This window comes from Dipodomys ordii, unplaced genomic scaffold, assembly GCF_000151885.1.
Source record: "Dipodomys ordii isolate 6190 unplaced genomic scaffold, Dord_2.0 Scaffold49, whole genome shotgun sequence".
In the NCBI taxonomy this organism is placed as follows: domain Eukaryota; kingdom Metazoa; phylum Chordata; class Mammalia; order Rodentia; family Heteromyidae; genus Dipodomys; species Dipodomys ordii.
In genome coordinates, this window is record NW_012267265.1 from 12,663,506 (window position 1) to 12,683,000 (window position 19,495).

At 36.5% G+C, this 19,495-nt stretch overlaps 1 protein-coding gene across 1 annotated transcript in view; it reads right to left on the reverse strand.

The window, feature by feature from the left end:
- Wdfy3 (WD repeat and FYVE domain containing 3) overlaps positions 1-19,495 on the reverse strand; it is a 240,963-nt gene that overhangs the window by 29,220 nt on the left and 192,248 nt on the right. Inside the window, exons 42-50 of the mRNA XM_013020113.1 lie at positions 17,357-17,410; positions 14,534-14,702; positions 10,801-10,964; positions 8,013-8,161; positions 7,303-7,423; positions 6,405-6,490; positions 4,297-4,377; positions 1,933-1,987; positions 1,482-1,601 (exon numbers count right to left, since the gene is read on the reverse strand). Coding sequence (XP_012875567.1) covers positions 1,482-1,601; positions 1,933-1,987; positions 4,297-4,377; positions 6,405-6,490; positions 7,303-7,423; positions 8,013-8,161; positions 10,801-10,964; positions 14,534-14,702; positions 17,357-17,410 — 999 coding nt within the window. The remainder of the gene's footprint in view (positions 1-1,481; positions 1,602-1,932; positions 1,988-4,296; positions 4,378-6,404; positions 6,491-7,302; positions 7,424-8,012; positions 8,162-10,800; positions 10,965-14,533; positions 14,703-17,356; positions 17,411-19,495) is intronic.

Genomic DNA, 19,495 nt, shown 5'->3' on the forward strand with positions numbered 1-19,495 from the left:
ACAAATACTAAATAGGGTCAGACAAATAACTTACTGTAAACAAAAACTAATGTGAATAAAAAGAGATAAAAAGAACCATGACACAAGACTATAATGCATTTGGGGAGTAAAGTAGACCGAGGAGTGAAAGAAGAGTGTTCTCCATCAAAGGGGTGATGTCTGAATGTGTCTTCAGTAATGCATTGAGCTAGCCAGGTGAATTATTGGTGGAGAAGAGATACAGGTGTTATGTAGGTGTTCAGGTGAATTCCAGACAGGCTCAACTGCCTGGAAAAAGCTACAGATGAATGAGAGTGGGAACTGGGGCAAGCGGGACAGCAGTGAGGGAAATATATGGGAACATAGAGGTACGACACAGAAATGCACAGAGAATGACGAACAGGAGTAAAAGGGGACCTGTGACATTCCTGTGAGATACATGTTCAAGTCTACAGTCCCCTATTCTCTGCACAAAAAAAGTACTTAAATCTTTTTGGATTTCCTACATCTTTCTTTGGTTAACTTAAAGGAAAAATATTTGTATTTTTTATCAGCTTTTACTCCAGAGCTTTTCTTCTCCTATTGCATGAATTTATGTACCAAAATGTGTACTAGGTACGCATATTAACAGTAGATGCAGCATACAGATTGAAATGCAAATGCAAAATGTATTCACAATCATGTTGAGAGGGTTGAGTTCCATTCTTGCATTACACTAACATTTTCTGAGGATAGCTTTCCCTCTTTCCCTAATATAATGTACACAATTTCCAATGATCAAAGCATCCCAGACTTTTTGTTGTTGTTGTTTGTATATTCAGACTGAACTTGCTTGAGCCCAGTATTTTGTTTTTGGTTTGATTTTCATGGTCTTGTGCACTAAGTGCTTGAACTGTCCTCAAAAGCTTATTCTCCTATATCTGCCTCTTGAATAGCTGAGACTGAAGGTATGAGCCACCACACCTGGCTCAATTTTAAGAGTAACTTTCTTTTCTTTTTTTTTTTGCATGCTTGTTTATTGAGAGCCAAACTTTTCTTATTTTGCCCCATAACTGGTTCATCAGAACTAATTTAATAGGAGGTAAAATAAGAAAGGAGAGGTAACATTTATATGTGATTACTTACTGATACCCACACCTCAATCATGAACATGCTTACTTGTGAAAAATATTCTTCTAAGGTTTCTGGCAGGAATATTTTGCAGAAAGGCCATTTCACATTTTTCTAGCAAACAATCCAAACTACAGAGATGGAGTCTGACACTAACCAATGAAGGCAAATTAATTATCACTCAAAGAAACTGAAGGCATTGTAAGTGGGTCAATTATTTAAACTTGTTTAAACTTGTTTACAAGACTAAGCTGAAATTCTTCTCATCACCTTGAAATAGATAGTGCCTACTGGGGAGCTAAACTACAAAGTAAATAAAATACTGGGCAAGTTTAATACTTAATTTATTTCTGCAAATGTATTCTTTTGAGTTAAACTGTCTTGAGATTTACCTCTGAATCGTAATCTGCAAGGATCCAGGGAAAAACTGGGTACTGCATGAGATCATTGTACGATCGGCCAGCCAGAGTGTTCAAGTGCATCAAATACTGGAAGTTGCTGATTTCACCTCTCTTGAAAAAGATAATATTCATTTTAGAGAATCATTTATTGCTACTATGCTTATTAAAAATGATGTACAAGGCAGCTTCTTTTGAATAGATTTCAGAAAAAACAACCCCCCCCCAAAAAAAAGAACAACAAAAAAGTTTTATTTATCGTACACATTTTATGCGGCCTGGCAGGAAAATCTGTGAGACTCTTACCTCCAATGAACTACTCAGAAAAAGCTGGAAGTAGTGCTGTAGCTCAAGTAACAGAGCTCTAGACTTGAGCACAGGAGGCATAGACACTTATACCACTGATTATAAAGTACTAGGGAAATTATCTGTTCATTAAGCTTACCTCCCATCTCTGAGTCACAGACTTCTCTCCAACCAAAGTGCTAAGCAATCCAGATCTAAAAAAAACAAAAACAAAAACAAAATAAAACAATTATAGGCAACATAGTTTTAAGATGAGCAGGTCTGGGGTTGAAAAATTTAAGTCACCTGATGCAGGAATTTTTCAGACTACAGGGGACCTAATGGATCATGAAATCATCTTAAAGGTTATCAGCAACATTTTAAAATACAAAACAGAACTGAAAAAGATGGTGAATATCAACAAAAGTATTTCAAGTTTTTGATTCAGCATGTGTGCACAGGGATTTAATGTTTTATATGCATGTGTGTATCCATTGGTAAGTGTATATACATACACACATACATAACTCTATGCCTAATAGACACAGCCCTCCACATCCAATAAATGTGTCAATATTTAAACTTTTTTACATGTTTAGGATAAAAAGCTTCTTAATCATTTTGAAATACATATATAAAGTCTAGGTCGTGATCAAGAGTTGGAAAAACAATATAACTTAACTTTTAAATTTTCAATAAAACTATGTAAACAGATCCAAAGTTAACTAAGAGAAGTAAATGTCGAGTAGCCTACATATATAAAGGCATATAATACATCTCCTAACAGTGATACTGAATAAGTATGACTATTTTATACTATATATGTATATATACTATATTTTATATAGTATTTAAATAGTTGCTTATATATAATTTTAGAAAGTATATAAACTTTATTTAAGGTTTATCACCTTTATAATATTGGTAATTAAGGACAGAGCAAGGAACAGGAAGAGAGTCTTTATGTACTTTATTATCTGAAAGGAAATCAGTAGATGTAAATTTTAGATTGTCACAGTCATATACAGCTCAGTAATACAGACACCACATCCCACTTTATATAAATTCTCTCAATTAGGTAAATTAAATAAGCAAGTCAGTCTCTCTCTTCAAAAGAAGCATGAGTTAGATTTTGAAAAGAAACATTCAGGTTAGAAGAACTCTTAAAAGTTAAAGAACTATGAATTCAACACAGAGGTAAAAATAATGGGACAGCAAGTTCAAGCTGATTTGTTACAGGGAAAAGAACCAACAATTTGCTTAACAGTACAAAATGTGCTCTCAGGAAAATCTATCTATGTATCTATCTATGTATCTATCTATGTATGTATCTATGTATCTATCTATCTATCTGAATAACTGCCTGCCTATCTATTTCTGGTAATAGGGAGCAAACCCAGACTCTTGTGCATGGTAGCACAGCATGCCACCACTGAACTGCAACCTAATCTCTCTACCTTGCCATCCTTCTGACTCTGCCTTCCAAGTGTTGAGATTATATGAGTGTTCCTCCATGCCTTTCTTACTTCCTATTTTATGTTAACCATAACACAATGGTTTACAACAGAGTACATCAGAATGATTCTGATGTTAACAGAAGCATGTATTTAGTATTTATATTTGCTAAGCCTTAGCTACAGAAAAATGAAAGCAAAAAAGGAAAAGTAGTCTAAGATTAAAAATATCCTTAACAGAGTAAAAGGAACCAGTGACAGGTCTACATATATACCAGCTCAAGTTTAAATTTATATGTCAAACAAAAGAGAAAGGTAGATCAATTTGCAACAAACAAGGTAAGCAGAGGGGTGATAAATACCTTATAGAGAAATCCACTATGAACAAATAGTAAGAATTCAAAGAATGGGCAAACTTATAATGAACAACAAACCTTGCTTACTAGTAATTAATAAAATACATTTAAAAAATGAAAAAGCATTTTATAAAAATCGGCAAGACCTTAAAAATTAACATAGGAAGCTGTATGATAGGTGAGCTTATCTAACAATGGTGGAATTTAAACTTTGGTAATTTTTATAGCTATCAGCTTGGTTTTGTGTATCAACAATCTTAAAACTCATGTACCTTATCTTACTACAGACACCACCCCATCACATTTCTACTATAAGAAAACCTGGTACAAGTGAAATATCAACAAATAAGAGAATGCTGTATATATATAACAGTAGGTACTGACTAGAAGTCATTACTTCTGAAGAATTTTCTAAAGGTATGTGAATATATGAATATAATACTGATTGGAAACAGCAGAATAAAGCCTTGTATTCAGAGTATAAATTCAAGTGTACACACAGTAGTATATGCACCTTAAAAGACTAATGGATCAAAATGTGAGCCATTTTGGATAATCCTAATTATGGATACTTTTTTGTTTTTGTCCTAATTTCCAGGATTCAAAGTTTTTTCCTATTACTCTCCACAGGGACAAACACAAATGAAACATCAAATAATACTCTTTAGATATGAATCAACTTAAACTCCTGCAAGGAAGAAACAAAGCACCTACCCCTGCTCCACACTGGTGTTGGGCCTTTGTCCAGACACAGATTCTGAACTGTCGGTTAAAGACGGCACTACTGCCAGAAACCTGGAAAATTAAAAACCAGCATAAAGTTGCAAATGAAGCCTCAGAAGGGTCTAATGATGCCTAAAAAAAGGATAATTCACTTTGATCATCACTGCTGCACGACCTCCATAATAGCCATAAAGGGGCAGGCAAAGGGACCAGATGACAATCAGAACAACGAATATGACAGTCCACCGTCTACTGCTTTGTACTTTTTTCTTTTTTTCTAAGTCATGGGGCTTGAACTCAGCACCTGGGCTCTGTCCCTGAGCAGTTTTGCTGAAGGCTAGAGTTCTGCCACTTCCTGTCTTCAGGTGGTTAACTGGAGATAAAAGACTCATGGACTTTCCTACCAGGCTGACAGTGAACTGTGATCCTCAAATCTCAGGCCTCCTGAATAGCTAGGATTACAGGCATGAGTGCCCACCCTGGGTGCTTTGTACTTTAACTTGAGCTATCATAATACCCAAATTGGGTTGGAGGGGTAGGGGAGAACACAGTTCCTAACATTGATTTTCAGGAACTGAGTCAACTTAATGAAGCATAACGGATGGTTTGATATATTCACCTGACAGCAAGTAATGATGACAGCTAAAAAAATGATAGCAGAGACTTTACCAAACAAATGAAGACACATACCAGAGAGAACTTTTATATACAGTTAGAAGTTTTATCAGAATTGACATATATGTCAATATAAACTTGGGAAAAATTATGAGAAAATTCCTGGAACAAATATGGATCTTGAATGTAACATTACGTAGAAGTTTCCAAAGCCAAACTCATCTCACTGCAGCCTTTAGCTATGAAGGGCAAATAATTGCCTAGTGTTGAAAACAATACTGCTTTTAGAAATTGGTGTTACTTATATATAAAAAGGGAATCTAGTCCTTAGACCACATTACAGTGGCCCCCTCTCTCCACCACAAGTTATATCTTTGCTTCCTGCAGTTTGGACCAAAGGTGGTCCAAAATATTACATGGGAAACTCCAGAAATAAGTGATTCACAAGTAGCTCCCTATAACATATTATAGAATAATTCCAGTGTATTTTAGTTGTTGTTAATCTCTTATTGTATCTATTTTGAAAGTTAAACTTTGTTACAGAGACATACATATAATAGGAAAAAAGTATTTCCAGTTCTCTGCATCTGAGGAGCCTGAAGGAATATGTAACTCTGAATAAAGGAGGATGACTGTTCCATACTGTATTGTACTGACACACAGGGTTACATGATAGCAATTAATTCTTTTGGAAGAAATTTAAATACAAAACTTCTAGTAGCAGAGGAATTGTGAGGATTTAGATCTCCCTTCAGACAATAAGACAAAGCTTCTCAAGTCTATGATGGGTTCACAGAAGCCTTATTATTTGCATATCCCTAGGTATGCCTGTAAGTGCCGGTGTGGTGGTGTGTTCTCCTCAGCAACTCAGGAGACAGGCAAGGAGGATCACTGGCTGGAGACCAAAATGGGCTATCTATATAACAAAACTATCTCATAAAATATCTTCAAGTATCACAGGTATGTATATTTTTCTTTAAAAATGTAAAATCTAAATATAGCTTACTACAACTAAATATAGTTTACTATTTTCAAGGAAAAAGGTATACAACTTCCCTTTCAAGGCCAGAAAAGACTGGAGTGAATATAATTTCTAATCAAACTCAGCCATTAAGCTCAATAGCAAGGGATGCTGTGACTTTCATTTTGAAGAAGCCTATTTTGAGCCTGAAATATTTTTTTAAAGCACGATTTGTCCTCTTTTAACATTCAGAGATACACAAAACTATGATACAAGTAGCCTTTGATAACCTCCACTGTAAGTTACCAGAAAGAAAAAAAAGTTTCACAATAGGTATTACTCTAAAAGTTATAAAATAATTATAGTTTAAGAGATGAACAAAAAATAAATGAAAATTTTCTTCAAAGATGTTGACTCACTGATATACATTCTAGATTTTCAAAAGCTAGTTGAACTGGTTGGTAACAGGTTCCCCTCCATATCTTCCCCTCACAGAGTATAAAACATTCTTAATAAACAAGACCTTTGGTAGACTTTGTTCCTAATTCCTTTCTGAAAAGCAAGGAGGTAATTCCGTCCATCTCCAGAGAAAACTTCAACAGCAATAGGCTGAAACAATCAGAAGCAGAGAGAGAGAAAAACCCATTAAGATAAAACAGAAGATCACATGTAAAATTACATATTAACTTTCTAATATTAATTTCTACAATGTTGAAGTTAATTTCTTAACTGAATAGTATTTTAGTTATGAAGTCTCTGAAGATTTTGCTACACAATGAAATATTTGTTTAATTTTGTTCAATGTATTTAGAAAATCTTTAAAAATAGATAAAATAATTCTATAATTATGTTTCTAAGATTAAAGATACTATGTAATTTTTTGCATTAGAAAACCAATTAAAATGCTGACTTGCCTCAGACACTGGTGGCTCACGCCTCTAATCCTAGCTAACTTAGAAGGCTGAGATTTGAGGATTGTGGTTCAAAGCCACCCCAAGCAGGAATGTCTGTAAGAGTGTCTCAGTGGTAGAGCGCTTGCCTTGCATGCATGAGGCCCTGAGTTTGATTCCTCAGCACCACATAAGCAAAAAGAAAAAAGCCGGAAGTGGTGCTGTGGCTCAAGTGGTAGAGTGCTAGCCTTGAGCTGAAGAGCTGAGGGACAGTGTCCAGGCCAGAGTTCAGGCCCCACAACCAGACCAAAAAAAAAGCCACAGGCAAAAATGATTAACAAACATTTAAATCTTAGGTTGTGTTTATTTTTTAAAGAGAGATATGATTTAGTTATGCATTCAGAGGATTGGAGTCTGTCTAAACAATGCAGATGCTTCAGTGGCTTTTTATGGTGCCTACCAGTTTTTAAATGGTGCATCTTCCAAACAAAGGAACATGATGAAATCTTTACTGCTACTATATGAACTCACCTGTAAGAGATACCTTCTTTTATGCACTTCCTTGATATCTTCATATGCGAAAATGCTGCAGGTTCTCTTAAGTTGACTGGGGCCTTGCCTGGCTCCTCTGGGGATAATTGGTTCATGCATACTAGATAGGTAGCCAAGGGAAAGAAGAGAAACAAACACACAGCAAGAGATAAGTTCACTGCTTAACAAAGGACCTGCTATTTTAAACGTATGAATAAAAGAGAGGCAAAATATCCAAATTTTCCTTTAAAAATATGTTTAAGAGAATAATCTGGCAGCTACCTGACTGCTCAAGTTTCTAACTTTTCCTCTAGCTTAGTCTTCTGAGTTTCTCTCTACTCACTATCATTTTATTTTTTTTTATTGATCATGGGGCTTGCACTGTCTCTGAGCTTTTTTGCTAAAGGCTAGCGCTCCACTTCTAGTTTTCTGGTGGTTACTTAGAGGTAAAGAGTCTCACAGACTTTCCTGCTTGGGTTGGCCTCTTGAGTCGCTAGAATTATAGGCATGAGTCACCAAGCTGGCTCCACACTATCAGTACTATCCTAGCACTGCAGAAAAAAAGGGAGATGAAGGGACCTCAGCTAATCCCTGCTTGGGCTCCAGTCAGCCACCTGCCAGGATCCTTGGAGTACATGAGAACACTCTTAGTTACATTTTTTATCTTATAAAGACGGCTGTACTTTGTGGCTCTTCATTCATTTACTTACTTTGGAGGCAAAGTTTCAATATCTCTTATTTCTCTGGTTGCTGTCATGGTAAACCCATCAATCACATAAAAATGCTCTTTCCCAAAAAGAAGTAGCCCCTCACTGGTATCCAGGCCCTGGACTCGAGCACAACGGTACATGTGTTGGATCTAGAAAGAAAGGCACAAATACAATATTCTTTAATATAGTTTTCTTCACTAACTTCAGCTTATTACTATTTTCTGTTATTCTCTTATAGCAACCCTGAGCTAGGCATAACAAAGCTGCATCTAAGCCCTTTAAGAAGCCCTTAGAAAGAATAGCTGTTTGCAGGGACCGTCAGTAAACCGAAATGGCCTTTTACTCACATTGTCCACTCATCTGTGTACTCCACCTAGCCCTTCCATTTCTCCCAGTGTTCAACAAGAACTATCTATCTGCCAGGCACATGGAACTATGTTCAAAGACACAAGCCGACGAGGTCCCTGATCTCATGGAAGGGACCAACACAATCTGCTGAGAAGAAAAGGGGCCTCAGACAAACATGGAAGGAGATTAGAGCAAGTGTTCCCTTCAAGAGGGAAGATGATACAGGGAGAAAATGACCTGCAGGGCCAGGGAAAATTCTCAGGCAGGTCTGTAGTTAAAACAGCTATTTGGTGGGATTTCTTAATTTCTCTGAGCTTGTCTGCCCCCATTTACTTGTGCTGGGATATACAAGATAAAGGACATGGTGCTGTATCTTTCCTGTGAAGTCCTCTGTCCTTTCTCCACAATACTCCCGGGCCCTGTCTTGTGGAATGTGACCGTTTCTCCCTACCTGGATCTTGTCTACTGGCAGACAAGATGACTGGTATCATTGTAAAAAGCTAAGCCTGGCAGAAGCTCTGATTTCCTCACAGGAGGAGGGTTTACTAAATCTCTCAATGTAACTATTGTTTTCTTTTCAAAGGACAATAGGTTATTCTTAGTAAAAGTCTTTCTTACTTAAACTCTAGTTCAATGTGAGTCAAAGGGAAAAAAAATCAGCCACTAAATCAAAGCTAAACAAATGTCAAATAAATGTCAGTTGGAATCCATTTCCTGCACTATTCAAACTCAAACCAATTAGAGCAAACACTACACTCAAGGATTACAAGTTTTAAAAAATGGACAGAAAATAGAAAGTTTGTTTCCACTGGTGAGGGAATATAATTAGGAGAGAAGAAATGTTGACCAAACAGCACAAATAGGTAGAGCTTGCAGTGGAGAATAAGTTTCAGTCACCTTTCCTATGACACTGTGGCCATGGGTAGCAAAAATTCATTATGTATTTCAAACTGACTGAAATAGGTTAATAAGTCTCCTTACAAAGTGATAAATTAGTGAAGTGTGATGGATGGTTGTGCTAGTTAGCGTGACTGAATCTTTCTGTAATGTTTATAGATAAAAAATCAGAATGTACCGAAATGCAGTTATTACTTGTTAATTAAAAATAGTGAAAAAATTGAAAACATCCATTTTCACAATTAAAGAAATTTAAGTTACTTCAATAAAAAAAATGGTACAGTGTGACAGGAAATATTGGGAGCAGGTACAGAGTATTAAGCTAAGTGCTTCCTTCATGGAAGACACATATTCTACACACTGACTAAAACTGAGCTTCCTGACATACTTCACTAGTCACACACATACACTGCCTTCTGAATGTATATACTTTTATAGTTTTCATTTTTGATCTTTTTATAGTTTTAGCCAAGATTTTTCTGGGCATACATTTAAACAGAATTGTTTAAATTATATTCCAGTTTTTGATTACTATTTATTAGCAGTTAGATCTCAAGGGGTATACCAAGAACTAAGTTAATAGGCAAAGAATAGACAGCGATATTCCCTATACAATCCTTCCTTTCCTCCTTCCTCCTATTCTTTCATTTAAAAGCATATTGTGTGTGCTTTATGTGATTGAAATTGTGTAAGGCAATGTAAATAGGAAAAAGAAACAGTGTTTGACTATGAAGAGCTCATTATCTAGAAAGAGATAGATCCAGGAACCAATGCTTATGCAACATTATACAGACAAGATGTAAGTACGGCATTACGAAGGCACAGAGAAGGATATGTAACTAAGCCTGAGCTGGTAATCTGACAGAAAGCTTCCTACATATAGGATTTATAGATGTATAGATTAAAGGACAAATAGGATTTAGTAAGATAGAGGTTATGCAAGTGAAGGAGAAAGGGGCATGTGTGGAGGGAAAAACCCCCAGAGCATGAGTACAGAAGTGGGAGTCAAGAAGAGTTAAAAAAAATGTGGTAGGTATAATAATGAGACAGTGGCATAGATGCCGCAGGAGATCAGGTCACAAGCAGAGTCAGTGAAAGGAGTGGGAAGAACATAGGAAGTACAGGGTAAAACAAGAGAATACCACAGTTTCCCATGAGTGAAAGAGACTAAAGCGTAATTGTAAGACTGGAGGCAAGGATACACATTGGCTGTAGCTGTTTGTGGTAACTAGAAAAACAGAGTTGTAGAGAAAACACAACACAACAAAACAAGACCACGCTGTTGAATGATATATACTTGAACTTGCAATAGTGAATTCTTCAGTCTAACAAAGAATTAGGTACCCAACTGACAAAACTGGTTCTGGATTAATTTTACATTGTTAAATGTAAAAAAAATGTAGAAAAGTCAGGAAACTCTTGAACATGAGAGGAGAACAAATCTCTCGAATTCCTTATTATCAACTTCATTAACCTTTCCCTTAACCACTTATAACTTGTAATGTATCTTAACACAACCCATACTTGTAAAGAAGCACAGTACCTTTTCTCCTTCTTCTAAGAGGCGCAGCAAAGTCGCATTGTCTGTTTTCTCTTCCTCTTCTATAGAGCTGCTCTCTGCAATCTGATCTTGTAGCTGGTCCTGGTTCTCCTCATCTCCTCCGTCAGGCGCAGATCGAGAACGTTTTAAAGGGGGCTTGACTAAACCTACAGCACAAAATCCAACAGGGCATATGATATTGTATGTGACAAGGGAGCAGCTGTGTAAGGGCACAGTATAGCCTTATAGAGTTTGGATGTGTCCCCCATAGGTCCACAGGTTAAAGGTTGGTCCTCAGTACTTTTTTTTTTTTTTTTTCTGGTTGATCATGGGGCTTGAACTCTGGGATTGGGCACTGTCCCTCAGCTCTTCAGCTCAAGGAAAGTGCTCTACTACTTGAGCCACAGCGCCACTTCTGGTTTTCTAGTGATTTATTGGAGATAAGAGTCTCACGGACTTTCCTGCCCGGGCTGGGTTTGAACCACGATCCTCAGATCTCAGCCTCCTGAGTAGCAAGGATTACAGGCGTGAGCCACCGGTGCCCAGCCCTTAGTACTTTTAAAAAGAGAAACCTATAAGAGGAAGGCAGGATATTAGAGGCATGGGCTTGAAGGAGATACTGAGTCCCTCAACTCTTTCCATCTCTCCCTCTGTCTTCTGATCACCATGAGATGGGCAACTCTTTGTGTCTCCTTGTGTTTTCTGCCATAGTTATTGACCCTCACAATGATGACTCTCACCATATCGAGACCTAGGAAATTGTACATTTACTTTTTACAAGTTGATTTCTCTCAGTTATCTGTCATAGAACAGAAAGTGAACCAACAGTCCTTCCAGTACATTTCCAATTTGAGAGAACCTAGAAGGTACAGGGGAGCCAAGTTTAGTGACTCGTAGCAAAGGGCTGAAAGTTAAACATTGTGTGACCTTAGTGAATTATTTTTTCTTTTTAAATCTTAGTTTTCTTACCTACAAAATTGGAATAAAAATACTATCTCCCTCAATTTTTTTTTTGCGAGAACCAAATGAGGTGATTCTTGTAAAGGTCTAACATGCTTAGTACACAGTAAATTCTCAGGACGTGTCAGCTCATGGTGGCAAATTGAGAGTTTAGCATAATTAGTAGTGAGAATTGTGCTGCCTGGAGATGAGTGTTATTAAGGGCATGTGTACTTTATAATAAAAAGCTACTGACACAAAAATACAGATAGCCAGTTCTAAGTTTGAGATCCTACTTACTTGTGCTCACAAAGACCATTCCAATCCTCATTTCACAAGCAGCAGTATAGGTTTTCAAACATGAGTGAATTTAGTCAGAACATAATGTCAAAAATAAAAGGAACAGATTTTTAGTAATATAGGTATCGGTAATTCATAGATTAAGGAAACATTTACTGCCTACATTTTTTTAACTTCATTAAAAAATCACAGCAGAAAAAATTACAGCCAGTTGGTGGCAATTACTAGAGAGGTCTCACAATACTATGTGGCCTTGAAATACATTCTAAATCACACCTTTTATTGAATTATCATTCCTTAGTTGTACCATGCAAGGTAACAGTATATATGCTGGGAATAGTTATTCTAAGTATCTTGGAAAAGTCAAATAAATCAACTGTTAAATATCTTATTTTCTTCATATTAGTTCACGTGAGAATTGTATTTATATATGAAAAAGTGTAATAACAAGTAAGGAAAGATAAAAATCCTGCTGAAAATATCCACAGTGAGGAAAGCTTCTAGGTACATTGCTTTTAGGTAAATCAATCAACTCTGTCTTGTGTAGCTAGCATCTGGTATATCCTAGCAGCCACATATCAGTGTTGGTAATTTCAACTCAATTAAGTGCAAATGACCTAAACTCAGTCATTCCCAAGATTCTCTGTGCCTTGGTTTATATCCAAGAACCATAGCTATGTACCCAATCTGATAAGTTTTCAGTGCAACTCCAAAAAGTTTTTTTTTTTTTTCTCCATGTATGTGCCAGTCATGGGGTTGGAACTCAGGGCCTGAATGCTGCCCTTGAGCTTTTTTGCTCAAGGCTAATGCTCTATCACTTGAGGCAAAGGCTTTTTGGTGGTTATTTGGAGATAAGCATCTCATGGACTTTCCTGCCCAGGCTGGCTTCGAGCCATAATCCTCAGATCTCAGCCTCCTGAGTAGCTAGGATATAGGTGTAAATCGTAGCACGTTCTAACCTCTGTTTATTCACAACAACTTTCATAGATTCTGTGAAGATGTTATGTCCATTATGAAATATTAAGCAAGTCATGATCATCATGAAAGAGAGAAGGAATGATTTCAACTTTAGGTATTGTTTTTTTATTGACATGGTCATACACTATTAGATTTTAAAACTATAGCATCAGAAACACAGTTTTAAATTTGATAATAATTAATGCTAAGTTTTTAAATCTAGCTTTTAAATTTAAGTCATCTCAAATACAGTGACAACAAGGGATAAATCATAATGGGTGGGGGGAGAAAACGAAAGATAAAAAGAAATAGCTTCACATCACTGTATTTGATTTTGGTACCCTGTGTCTTATATATACTTTTATCTGATTTGGGGAAGGGATGGGGAATAACAAAATGGTGAGACAAATGGTGAATCAATGCAAAAGAGATACTCACAAAACACTATGTTGGAAATGAACTTTACAGCTTGGTTGGGGGAATGAAGGGAGAAGGACATTGGGAGAAAACCGGGGGCGGGGTAACAACGTTAGACAAGAAATGTATTCACTAACTTACATATGTAATGGTAACCTTTCTGTACATCACACTGACAATAAAATTTAACAACAACAACAAAAGAATTAGCCTTCCAAAATAGAAGAATAAAAATCTAAGACATCTCATTAAGGGATTCTTAATGTACCTGTCAGGGCTTTATCTTCAGAAAATGTACAGGCCTTTTGAGTTTGTGGTCAAATCAAGAATTTTTATAAAGTTAAAACAAAAGACTGACTTGTTCAATATTGACTGAATTTTAACTTTGTCCTATGCATATGCCACAGCTATTAGGTGAAAAAAAAACATTTCTGCCTCTGAGGCAAACTCATAATTAAAAACAGAAGACCATCTAGCAGTGAAAAATCCCTGAAACTGCTAAAAGAGCTACAAGCTACATGCCATCATGGGCAGAGTCAAAGCTTCTTCAAGAAAGATGTCTGACATTTGATTTATGTCTTCCTGACTGAATCTAATCTGTTAAGAGAAAGACTATGGACAAGCTGTACAAAGAAGTAAAGAAGACCATTTTGGACTGAGGGCACAGAGGTATAAAATTACAGAATTAAAAAGCCCATGGTCGTTTCAGTCAAATTCATCATATATTAAGCCCCCCAAATTTAAGTTTAGAGTAACCTCTCATATAGTCCTAAGTAGAAAGACCTTATTTCATACTGTTGGTTAAAATGAATTAATGCCTGTGAAATAGTTTTAATTTCACTAGTATTTATTCAGTCATTAGGGACTCTGCCTAAAATACCCAGCACCACTGGGCATTGTGCCAAATGCCATAGAAAAAGTTAATAAGCAATGAGCACACGACTTTCATCTGTGCTCAATAAAGAAGAACCACTGGTACGGATGTCCATTAATCTTTAAGAAAAGTGGGATGGAGACACTTTTAGGCTGTCCCTACTGCTAACAACTTCTAATTTTCTCATATAAATTCACACAGGAATTGTTCCAAATGGATTTTTAACCAAAATTTAAGAGGAAGGCTGACCTTTGACCTTGGCAATGGTGTCCTCTCCATGCTCTGGCTCCTGCTGGGCAGCTTCACCTTCTGAACTCTCCACAATGGTGTCCTGGACAATAGCTGGATTGCCAGAGGCCAGGCGCATGTAGTATTCTTTACTGTCATAGCTTATGGCTCTTCTGTACCTGGCAGGTTTCTAAGAAATACCAAAAGAACATGACTCAGATAAATATCTCCAAGAATTGTAAGACAAGCTTTCTGAGGAGAGGTATGCTTCATGATTCTTTGTATTCCCTTTTTTTTGGGGGGGGGATGCATTTAATAGATGTATACATAGTTAATCTATAGACTTCTGGGTTGTTATAAAAATTTTAAGATTCTATTGGTTTTTTTGGAAAAAGTTATGTAGATAATATTAGTGATTTTTTTCATTTCCTCAAACAGAAATAACTAAACAAAAGTCTAGCCAAACAATATTTCTGGATGGGTACTGCCTGCCCCCACTGTGTATCAGAACACCTGCCCACAGAGGGCAGGAGAGAATGCCACTGTGGAGAGAGTGAGCTGCAAGAGACTGTTTGTGCAAGAGCTTGAAACTCTGCTTCTGTCTCAAGTAAAGTAAACAGATCAGGCTGGAAGTATCCATACACTTGGAATAACCTAGATTATATGTATACTTTCTCAATTGAAGGGAGACAATCAGAATTGCCCACTCTTTCCTATAGTCCCAGGTTTCACTGCCACTCAGGAAATGGAGAACACCTTCAGATACTTCTGAGACATGACCCAACCCAGAACCAAGTAAGTATCCCACTAGATGGCACCCTCAAGTGAACCCACTAGGAGGAGCTGCCATCTCTAGTTACCTAAAACATTCTTACTGTTCGGTACATAAAAGAATACAATGAAACTATAACTACGGGGTTACTGTGAGAGCAAATGTAAGTCTATTTTGAAGAAGAAATTAATTATCTAGAAATATAAGAAGTTTTAATGTTTTGGCATTTGATACTTTTTTTCCAGAATAGTTTTTATTCTAAATATAGGTTCTTTAATTGACCTATTTTTTTCTTACATTCATATATGATGAGAAGTTAAGGACTGAAATGATTTATAGAGGAAAAAGTTTATGTGCATGTTGATTCCCAAGATCAGAATTAAAACCAGATTGTATATTATACCTTAAGAAAAAGATGGTATCTGAGCATGCTATAAAGCTTTCCTCTTATATTTTACTTCTCCTTTCCTATAAATAGGAATACCTATTTAAAAATTCTATTATCTGAAGTCTTCAAATTCAAATAGTCAATATATAACATCTCCAATAATACTCATTTTGAACAATTACTCTCCTTCTAAAAACAATTGCCAACTAGGGCTGGGAAGGTGGCTCAGTGGAAGAGTGCTTGCCTTGCATGCATGAGGCCCTGGGTTCGATTCCTCAGCACCACATAAGCAAAAAGAAAAAAGCCGGAAGTGGTGTTGTGGCTCAAGTGGTAGAGCGCTAGCCTTGAGCTGAAGGACAGCGCCCAGGCCCAGAGTTCAGGCCCCACGACTAGACCCCCCAAAAAAAAAAAAAAAGAAAAGAAAAGAAAAATTGCCAACTAAAATGGAAAACAATTGTCTAACTAGGTGGAAGACAGAGACTGAAATATAAAACCAAATCCATATACAGCATCTACCTGAAGCCACAGTTTTTGTTTTAACTGCAGCTGTGGGGCTAGGGAATTAGAGCAAACCAAGGAAAGGTATGTGACAAATGAATAAATATTTCATGACATTGATAAGTGTCAAAATGATGAAACAGTAGTAGTTAAGGGAGGATCAAGCTAGGAAGAACACTGCAATATATTTTTTATACCGAAAGGTAATAAACTTTGTACCCTAACAGTTTTGTATGACATCTGAAATCATCTTCAACTCAAAGTTGCTAATGTTAAAGATGGTGATGACGAAGTTAGTGATGGGCAAGACCATGAACAAATAGATAAGGAATGATGGCTATTCTGTACTGATTTTACACACAGATTTAAATTTAAATGGCAATAACTTTTTCCCAAAACTATATGCACTGAATTATATGCATATATTTCTATGTCTCTACTGAATTATCTTTCTGGAAACCTAAAAATTATATATTTTTATACCAATTAAAGAAAATTAGAGGTGATCATATATTCTTAGTTTCCATTAGTTCCTTCTGACTGGAACACATTTTTTTTTTTTTTTTTTTGGTTGGTTGTTGGGGCTTGAACTCTGGGCCTGGGCACTGTCCTTGAGCTCTTCAACTCAAGGTGAGTGCTCTATCACTTAAGCCACGGCAACACTTCTGGTTTTCTGGTGAGACAGGAGTCTCACGGACTTTCCTGCCTGGGCTGGCTTTGAACCGTGATCCTCAGATCTCAGCCCCCTGAGTAGCTAGGACCACAGGTGTGAGCTACCGGTGCTCGGCTGAAAACACAATTTTAAAGAGGTTTTCATTCTCAAAACATCTAAAAGAATTAAATGAATTGAAAAACAAAGCTGAAGAGCCAGTCTGCCCATCACCAACGTGCCTCATAATTGTTAGTTCTGCACGAAGCAGGGTAAGTTTGACAGTGAGGGCAGTGGATACGCAGCTTGTTAGTGAGCAGCACAGGAACCCTGCAAGTGGCTAACTAAAAACAGCAGAGTGGGATGTCACCATGTGAATGACACCAACTTCTCAACTCTAAGCAACTTACAGAAGAACAAATCGAAAGCCAACCTTTTACGTTAGTCTAGTCTACCATGCACTAAAAACAACAACAAAAACAAACAAAGGAAAAACTGCAGGGAGTTTGCATTCTTTTGTGGTAACTTGTGCTTTACCTTTTGAGGAATGGTATCATCGGGAGTCTCGGGCTGTTTACTTGGGATCTCAGACTGAAAACAGGGTATTAAGTATAGACATATCAGAAAAGAAAACATAAAGAACACAAAAATAAAATTTTTTGAGGACTGTATGAAATAAGAATGACATACTACTCAAAGGAATTTTAACAATGACATCTGCAGCTGCTTAAACTGGTAGTTCACAAGATAATCTCTCTTATGATCAAAACAGTCTTAGATAAACTTAAAAATAGCAAAATCTTAGAGCTACTGAATAGGACAAGCTCTCAAACACCTCACTGATGAGCAAAGTGGTCACTGCCATGGGTAATTTATGGGCAATTCTATATGGTGTCACACCTGGTGACTAGAACCTAACGCTAGATACTATCTTCCATCTTCTTTCTTTGTACATATCCCAGATTTGTGCTAGAATTAGAGCAATTATGTGTTTTTAAACTGTCATCTATAGTAAGTCCTACAAGATAAAAGCACTGAGGGCCTACTGGCTGGAAGACTATCCTGCCATAATAACCCAAGCATCTATTCCCTTCATTACCTTTATAGACACCATTCCAGAAAGGCTGAAAGCAGAAGAAAGCTTTGATCATTAACCTCTAAATCAGAAGCTTTCTGAAGAAATGATTTTAAAGAACTAGGTCATCACTTCATTACCAAGAAGGCAGTTTCTGCTGAGCTGTAGTGTGACTAAGCACACAGATAGCTACAGAGAGACAATGCAGCCAGGAACAATTCCTAGCTTTTCTTCCTTTTCATGGTTTGTGTTGTGAAGATGACTTCTAGTACCTTTCTCTACCATAAACGTAAGTAGGCAAAATGTATTCCCAAATACTTTCTTCCTTTGGTAAAAGAGATGCTGTACTACTAAGATACTATCAAATACTCTGTGGTTTAGTTCAATCTTTTGCTTTAAAATCAAACATGTATGCATTATATTGTAGAATAATCTTTAACATATATAGCAACCTTTTCTAACTTGGTAGGGTATTATATACATATTTTAAGACAGACTGAATGGAACACAATATAATAAAAGTATTTTAAAAGCAAAAAGGTCATAAAGTTCAACACTGAAAAGAAAGGGGATGATGAGAGTGTATAACTCAGGGTCAGGTTTGACCTCCAGGTCCTCCAGTCTCCACAAAACCAATGGTGTACTTAAGATTCATATATATCAGTAAATATAAAATTACCTTATAACTAAGAACACTAAATACTAATTAATAGTATGCATGGAGTAGTTTGACATTTTACTCAGGTTTAAATTTATTTAAAAAAAGAACATAAATTGCTAGAACATCATTAATACAATATACTCTTCTCAAAGCTAACTTTGACATTTACCCCATGTTCTACTACAAAGCCCCCACCTGAGTGTGAGTGCCCACAATGCACTGTTACTTTCCCTTGCTCGGGGCATGGCGGGGCTTTGCTCAAATCTGCCCATCAACTAAGAATCTTCCTTTACTATACCGTCTAGCTTTCTACAACAAAAAATAAGTGTTCTACCAACAATATTTGCCCTTTTTATTTACAATTAATTTAATTTGAAAATATATTTATACAGAAATCTAAACTCTTCAAAGCCAGAATTTCTAGAAAGCACTTTTATAGTCATTTTCTTTAATTTTTCTATGGTGTATTAACAGTAGCAGTGAAATTTCCCAAGGGGCTTATTTTCTATGAGTCTTAGGATATTTGTATATTATATAAAAATATAGCCACAGGCAACCACAAGACACTCCTTTAGTTCAAAAAGGAACCTTAAAATGTAAATTAGTTTCCTGCCTCTGATCAGCCCCAACTAATAGGTAGACAGCCAACCCTTTATATCAATAATCTTTGCAATGAACAGCAAATTTGTTTGAGAGTATTAACTTGTAAAAAAGAAAATACTACAAAATCAAAACCTTAGAATGTCTCATTTTCATTCTTTAGGACTCAAAGGAATGAGAGAATTGTTTTAAAACCCTGTAGTTTTACATTCTCATCATAATGTAAGCTTCCTTTATAACACTATGACTGACCTTTCCTGCCACCTGAAGAACAACAGTGCAATGCAACATAGACACTGTAATTACAAAAATTACCCTCTGGTCCCCAGGAGAATACTGT